Source organism: Oratosquilla oratoria, chromosome 19 (assembly GCF_046742065.1).
Source record: "Oratosquilla oratoria isolate Oo_2021 chromosome 19, ASM4674206v1, whole genome shotgun sequence".
Classification (NCBI taxonomy): domain Eukaryota; kingdom Metazoa; phylum Arthropoda; class Malacostraca; order Stomatopoda; family Squillidae; genus Oratosquilla; species Oratosquilla oratoria.
The window spans coordinates 49,851,716-49,859,215 of record NC_134795.1 but is presented as its reverse complement, the minus strand read 5'-3'; the positions used below and the strand labels follow the sequence as shown (position 1 = coordinate 49,859,215).

At 39.9% G+C, this 7,500-nt stretch overlaps 1 protein-coding gene across 2 annotated transcripts in view; it reads right to left on the bottom strand.

The window, feature by feature from the left end:
* The window catches only part of LOC143035869 (uncharacterized), a 286,184-nt gene that overhangs the window by 9,678 nt on the left and 269,006 nt on the right, over window positions 1-7,500 (bottom strand). For both annotated transcript variants that reach the window (XM_076202971.1, XM_076202972.1), the window contains 3 exons: window positions 6,061-6,222; window positions 4,730-4,858; window positions 2,794-3,056 (listed from right to left, as the gene is read on the bottom strand). In XM_076202971.1, coding sequence (XP_076059086.1) covers window positions 2,862-3,056; window positions 4,730-4,858; window positions 6,061-6,222 — 486 coding nt within the window. In that variant the 3' untranslated portion in view covers window positions 2,794-2,861. The remainder of the gene's footprint in view (window positions 1-2,793; window positions 3,057-4,729; window positions 4,859-6,060; window positions 6,223-7,500) is intronic.

Here is a 7,500-nt window from a genome sequence, read left to right as displayed (position 1 = left end):
TGTGTGTGTGTGTGTGTGTGTGTGTGTGTGTGTGTGTGTGTGTGTGTGTGTGTGTGTGTGTGTGTGTTTACCTAGTTGTATCTTACGGAAAGGGGAGCTACGCTCATGGTGTCCCGTTTCTCTATCTCGCCATAACTAATTTGCTCTTAAATTTTTGTATTGTTTTGTTGTGTGTGTGTGTGTGTGTGTGTGTGTGTGTGTGTGTGTGTGTGTGTGTGTGTGTGTGTGCACGCGCGTGTGCGTGTAATTCACCATGATCTTGGATCACGTATTGGACTCGTGATCGACAGCTACTATCCTTCCGGATGAGAGCTCAGAGCTCATGTATGACCAAGCTATGGGTAATTCTGTGACCTGACACACACACACACACAGCTTCCCGCCCACGATAGTTGGAGTAACAGCTCGCAGCATAGTGATACTGAAGTTATTTCAGCCCTGGGCGGGATTCGAAATCAGACCGTTATGTTAGCAGTTGCGAACGCTACCACTGCGCCGTCCAGCCGTGTGTGTGTGTGTGTGTGTGTGTGTGTGTGTGTGTGTGTGTGTGTGTGTGTGTGTGTGTGTGTGTGTGTGTGTGTGTGTGTGTGTGTGTGGTTGTGTGTGTGTGTGTGTGTGTGTGTGTGATACATATGACGTCTGTATTGAAGTGACTGATGTCATTAACGCCTGCACAGTAATTGACCTCTGAATGACCTTATCACGGTTAAAGAGGCTGTCACACTCCAATTGACTTTTACTCAAATACTCACAAATTAAACATTAATCCAAACCGCGTGTTTGGGCTTTATCTTTATTTGTGAGTATTTGAGTAAAGGTTGATATATTTTGATCTGGCTAAGAACAAACAACTTCATTCAGCCAAGTAGAGCACCATAAGCCTAAACATAACCTGAGACGCAGGCCACACAGGCGACGTAGCGCAGAGCAGAGGCAGACATCCTGTTGCTGAACTCAAGTACACTTAGAACTTCTCTATCACTTGAAATACTTCTAAAGTGTATGTACTATATCAGCATTTCAACTGAGAGAGAAACTCAAACTGTTCATCAATTTAGCAACAGGAAGTCTATCTTTACTCTGTGCTGCGTTGCCTGTGCCGCCTGCGTCTTAGTTTGCGATTAGGTTTAGGCCGTAGGTTTTTCTTTCATTTGCGTAAAATCATTGTGTTGTTGAAAAAATAAGAATTGAACAATTGTTGTCTGAACATCAGTCGTAACATTGAAATAATTGTCATATTCGGTGACTTGATGACCGGAATTCGTTCTGTGATTTACCACATTTTGAAAAAAAAAGGAGACTGAGGAAAAATGTGGAATTTGTTTTTGTGATCAGTCATAAGAGAGAGAGAGAGAGAGAGAGAGAGAGAGAGAGAGAGAGAGAGAGAGAGAGAGAGAGAGAGAGAGAGAGAGAGAGAGAGAGAGAGAGAGAGAGAGAGAGAGAGACGTTGAGAAAAAAGTTTAGTTTAGTCTTTAGGGTCTGTCTATGCAATGAACATTTGAATCTTCTCAAATAATATTTTTTGTTTTGACTTGTTTTCATCTTGTAGCTATACACCAAATAGCCTTCCAGAAAGTGTTGGAGTTAAAAAAAAGGAGTAAAATGGTGTGACTGCACACACACATATTTATGTGATTAAGGAGAATATACATACAACTGCATTCATCACAAAGGTTCAACATGCACGCATATTTTACACAGGAACAAGTGAACACGAACTGGAAAAAAAAAAGGTATTTTTTACAGGGAGGAGCAAAAGTTGTGATACACAGTCTTGAGAACACGTATAAGGATTTCCTCCTAATGTAAGACACGTGTTGTTGTGCTTTATGTTGCCATGGTGATAGAGTGTGATTATGTTTTAACACGCGAAGCATAAACGCGTTTTTTCGCGTTTCTCTGTATTGTGAACGCGATCAGCTGAGTCAGGAATGACAGTTCGCGTTGTCCATCGTTGGAGTATTGTCTTGTATTCATCTAGCTTTGCTAGGACCACAGATACAGTTATTTTCGTGTTATCTAGCTTCGTTATTGATATACACTTGGTTATCGTTAATCACTTGTCTTTGATATTCTGGAGTGTTATCTTTGGACCACTCACTGAGGGTCCTAAGTCCTCCAAGTTTGTAGTTATACTTTCGCACATTATCTTATTCAACCCAGTTATGACAAGGGACCTTAATCATGTAAACATAACCTTTTATTCAAGGAAAAAAAGAGATCGATCTCCCAAAGGTTTGATTTCGGATCGTAGAAAAATATTTGGGAAAGTCGAGAGGAGATTAAATCGTTAAACTTACACTCAGTCACTAGATTACACAATGAAATAATCAAATAAATAGTTCGTAACGTGAAATTAATTATCTAAGTTCCGAGAAGTTTGATTCATATTTTTGTCGCCTTTTCTGAGGAGATATTATCGTCTTGAAAGTCATGATGCACAAACAAGGAAGAACGAAACAAAATAAATTAATCGACAAATCTTCTGACTTTTACACCTTTCGCCACTTTTCTGTTCCAGATTTATTTCATCACCTTATCCTAATCTACATCACAGTGACTTTGTCATGAAGACGTCTTACTTTGTCCTGAAGACGTCTTGACATCATCTCTTCGCCTTAATTTGCTCAAAGTGGCTATTCCTTCTGAAGATGGCTTGATCATTCCATCTCTTCGTTCTAATATGCTCACAGTGACTCTGAAGACTGCTTTGTTCTGAAGATGGCTTTGTTACACCACACCACAGAGAACCCTTCTACCGATAATGACTTTGGTATAACCTTCTGCCCTCACCCTCAATATGCATTGTAGCGAATTTTCCTTTTAAAGATGGCTTTTGCACACCATCTCTTTGTCCGAACTCATGAGGGGAGATTGTGAATACTATTCATGACCGTGGTGCTATTGTTCCCGCTGCTGCTGCTACTGCAAGTGTTCTTCAGGAATCCCAGTTCCTTAATGGCCTTGTACTGGTCAGGAACTTCCATCAACGCCTGAAGGGCAAAGCTCGTCTCAGGACTCGTCCCGTTCTTGGCTGCTCGATGGAAGTCGACGAACTGGACATGTGGGGAGAATAGATGAAATGTTACGCATTATCTCTGTTATCTGTTTATAAACACACACACACACACACACACACACACACACACACACACACACACACACACACACACACACACACACACACACACACACACACACACACACACACACACACACACACACACACACACACACAAACACACACACACACACACACACACACACACACACAAACACACACACACACACACACACACACACACACACACACACACACACACACACACACACACAAACACACACACACACACACACACACACACACAAACACACACACACACAAACACATACACTACTCACATTCACTTATATATACTGCACATATAGAATATAAAAAGTGAATACATGTACATATAGACAAGCATGTATATACATAAACACACATATACGTAACTATACACATACACATGTATGCATGTGTATTTGTGTGTATTTGTAAACGTGCATACGCACACATACAAACACGTAATTATAAATGTTGGCCAGTATGCACGTATAGTTGGTGAGATAAATTTTAACTCAAATTTTCAGTCTCAGATATTGCTAGAAAACCATGGAAATATGACCCCAGGGCATAGCTTAAATCACCGAAACCTCAAGGTTGACTGAAGCGAGAGCAGCTTTCGAAAGAGTCGAAGAGCTTCTGTATAGGATACATGACACGTTAGGATGTCAGGAAACATAAGAAAATTTTATTTTATTAATCCGGAGAAACGATCATAGACGTTGGTCAGACTGATGTAACAGGTATAAATTTTGACGTATTAGAACCTTGAATGAAAATAAAATTTTACATCATTGTGACCTTGATCTAGATCTGATAAAATTTATACAGTTTATCTTTGGAATTATCTTTATAAGTCACCATAGTATGGTTATGATCAAAGCAAGCTAAGAGGCCAAAACGAGAGTAACAACGTTACAGATAGACAGATAGAAAGGCAAATATCTATTGGAACAAAGTAACATATTTGTACTTTTGATATCAGATATCAATAGGAAACACACAAGTGATACAGAGAACGGCTGACATTATTGCATTTGTTTTTGAACTGATGCTATGAAACTTTTATCCCAGGACGCAGCTGGAAGCACCAATTACTATATACACGAGTGATGCAGAGAACGGCTGATATTATTGCATTTGTTTTTGAACTGATACTATGAAACTATTATCCCAGGACGCAGCTGGAAGCATCAATTGACTATATACGAGTATAACCAGTAGTGGGCTTAAAAAAATTGAAGAGCAGGTTCTCTCACTAGGCCAGTAATATGCTGATATCACTTAAGTTATATTATAGCCTGTATGAGTCAATTTTTGATAACCGGTTCGCGGAGCTCATGAAATTCCAAGAACAGGTTCGAACGAACCGGTAAGAACCGGTTGAATCCCACCACTGTGTATGACCAGACATGTATGAAAATGGAAATTGCCGGCAAGTCTATCGAAACAAGCGCCATGTGAGGAAGGAGCCTTTATTGGTACGACGTTTCGATTATTACAGCCTTTTCAACAACATGAACTTGAAACAGCTGTAATAAGCGAAACGTCACACCAATAAATGTTCAGTCCTCACATGGACTTTATTTCGAATGACCAGACATCCAAATAACTGAGAGTAACCTGGAAATTGTCGAAATATCGATCTGGTAAACAGTCGTCGAAGTCTTCCATCAATTCCCATGGGCCATCACCCACGCCTACCATGATGATGCTCAGCGCCACGCACGAGGCTTCTACCATGGCCGAGACCTGAGGAAGAAAAAGGAAAAAAAGCATAAGAGCATAAAAAATGACATAAGAATGGAGGAGACTGCGAGAGACCATAAGGCCTACACTAGGCAGTTCCATGTCCTTCACCATCTTTCATGCCTACCCGTAAAGTTATCTCATTTTCTCTTAAAACAACCCATTGTTTTAGCGCTCACTACATGGTTGTTAACGCATTCAACTCCGATGACAAGATGTCTTGTCATTTGGTCAAATAAAACAAAAAATCATAAAACACCAAAATGTTTGATCAAACACCAGAAAAATATGACGTTAATCCTCGCTTCGCTCGCAGCGAAGCGAGGATTGACGTCATATTTTTCTGGTGTTTGATCAAACATTTTGGTGTTTTATGATTTTTTGTTTTATTTGACCAAATGACAAGACATCTTGTCATCGGAGTTGAATGGGTTAAGTCTATTCCATTCGTTAACCACTCTGTCGGTAAACCAGTTCTTGCCTGTTTCCTTCTTAAACCTAAACTAAAGAGCTCATTTTCTAACATATCTATACTACATCCTTCTTCATTTGACCATTCTGTTTGTATCTTGGTCGACCCAAAGTCTTCTTCTTTTTAACTCCCTTTTATCTACCATGGCAACCCCCCCCCCCAAAAAAAAAAAAGAATAAACAGTTTCCATAAACTGTATGAGGGATTCGTACCATCCACAAGGGTGGCAAGAGGTTTTTTTTTTTTTTTTTTTTTTTTTTTTTACGCTTTAGGCTGGTCCCACGATATAAACGACGCCACCACACCATGACCCAATTACGCACGCCAACAACACAGCATGCAGTCTATAAAGGATTTGTGGGAAAACCCCCGTCTCAGCAAAGGTGTTCCTCAGGAAGACGGGACCACTCGGGTAGACAGTCAAGGGAACGACAACAATAACAACAACAACAACAACAACCGTAAAGGCGCTATCACACTAGGCTATTTGTCCTCCGACAGTTGGAGCAAATTTGCAGCCCGGAGCTTCCGGGAAGGAGTCTGATATACTGGATGAAAATAGAATAAAATTCCTCCAGCATATCTAATGAGATTCTATGCAAATTGTTGAGAAAACAAAAGTTTGCCACAGTGATTTTACGGCGGAAAAAGTTCTGGGGCAGATGGTACCACCGATGAATCGGAGGTTGGAGGTAAAATAGCTCAATGTGATAGCCCCTTAAGACCGACCCACCGTCTCGTCTTCGTCGTCCATCTGACCGTCAGCGATGATGACAAGGACGTGGTACTCTCCCGTCGCTTTGACGTGTTTGACGGCTCGTCGGATCAGAGGCGCGAAGGACGTCGGCCCACTGAGGGTCACCCTGGCCACGACCTCCGTATACTTCGTCAACACCTGCGGGAGGAGGGCAAGACATCAACACAAGGAACTCTTCAACGATTCAGTTGAACAAGGAGGTCGGGAAAATGAGTATATGAGGAACCAATTTACGTTCCTTGTTCACCCACTAGTGTATAAATGTTTAGAAAGTAAACTTACATAAATGCATAAATGTATAGATGTATAAACTCGTATATACATACGTACATACATACATACATACATACATACATACATACATACATACATACATACATACATACATACATACATACATACATACATACATACATGCATACATATACGTACATACATGCATACGTACATGTTTCCATATCTACGTACATAAATATGTGGATGCATACATACGTTCAAAGAAGGAACACCCTCATAGGTTACCTGCATGCCAAATTGGGCGCACACAAGGAATTTCTCGCCCAATAATATTATACAAAATGGAATGACGACAGCATTGCCATGAATGCAGCATACCAGCTTAACATCAATTGATATATATATATATATATATATATATATATATATATATATAAATATATATATATGTATATATTTGTACATATATATTTATATATATATATATATATATATATATATGTATATATATATATACATATATATATATACATATTTATAAACATATACATATATATATATATACACATAAATATACATATATATATATGTACTGTATATATATATATATATATATATATATATATATAAACATATGTATATACATAAATATATATATGTATATATATATATATATACATATATAGAGAGAGAGAGAGAGAGAGAGTGCACGTGATGAAATCAGAGCGTGTATGAAACAAAGGTAGGAACGAAGACGACGACAACAACATCATCATCAACAACAACAACAACAACAACAGCAACAACAACAACAAAAACAAAAACAACAACAACAGCAACAACAACAACAACGTCGAAGATAGGTCTTCAATAATCGAGCCCACATCAGTCTTGTTAGCGGGTGCAGTATTGACTTTGTCTGAGACAAAAGACTTTGAGACTCACGGGGTGGTGAGGGCGGTGGGGATGGGGGGGTGGTGGTGGAGGAAAGGCCAGGGTTGACTTGTCTGGAAGAAAGTGGCAGCGGAGTTGTGGAATTGTGGAAGTGTGGAAGTGTGGGAGTGAAAGACGGTGCGTGGAAATGGCTGAGACGAAGATGAAGAGGGTGATGATGGGGAGAGGTGTGTGGGTGGCGGGTGACGGGCGATTTGGCGCGTCGGTGTGGAACGGGTGGTGGTG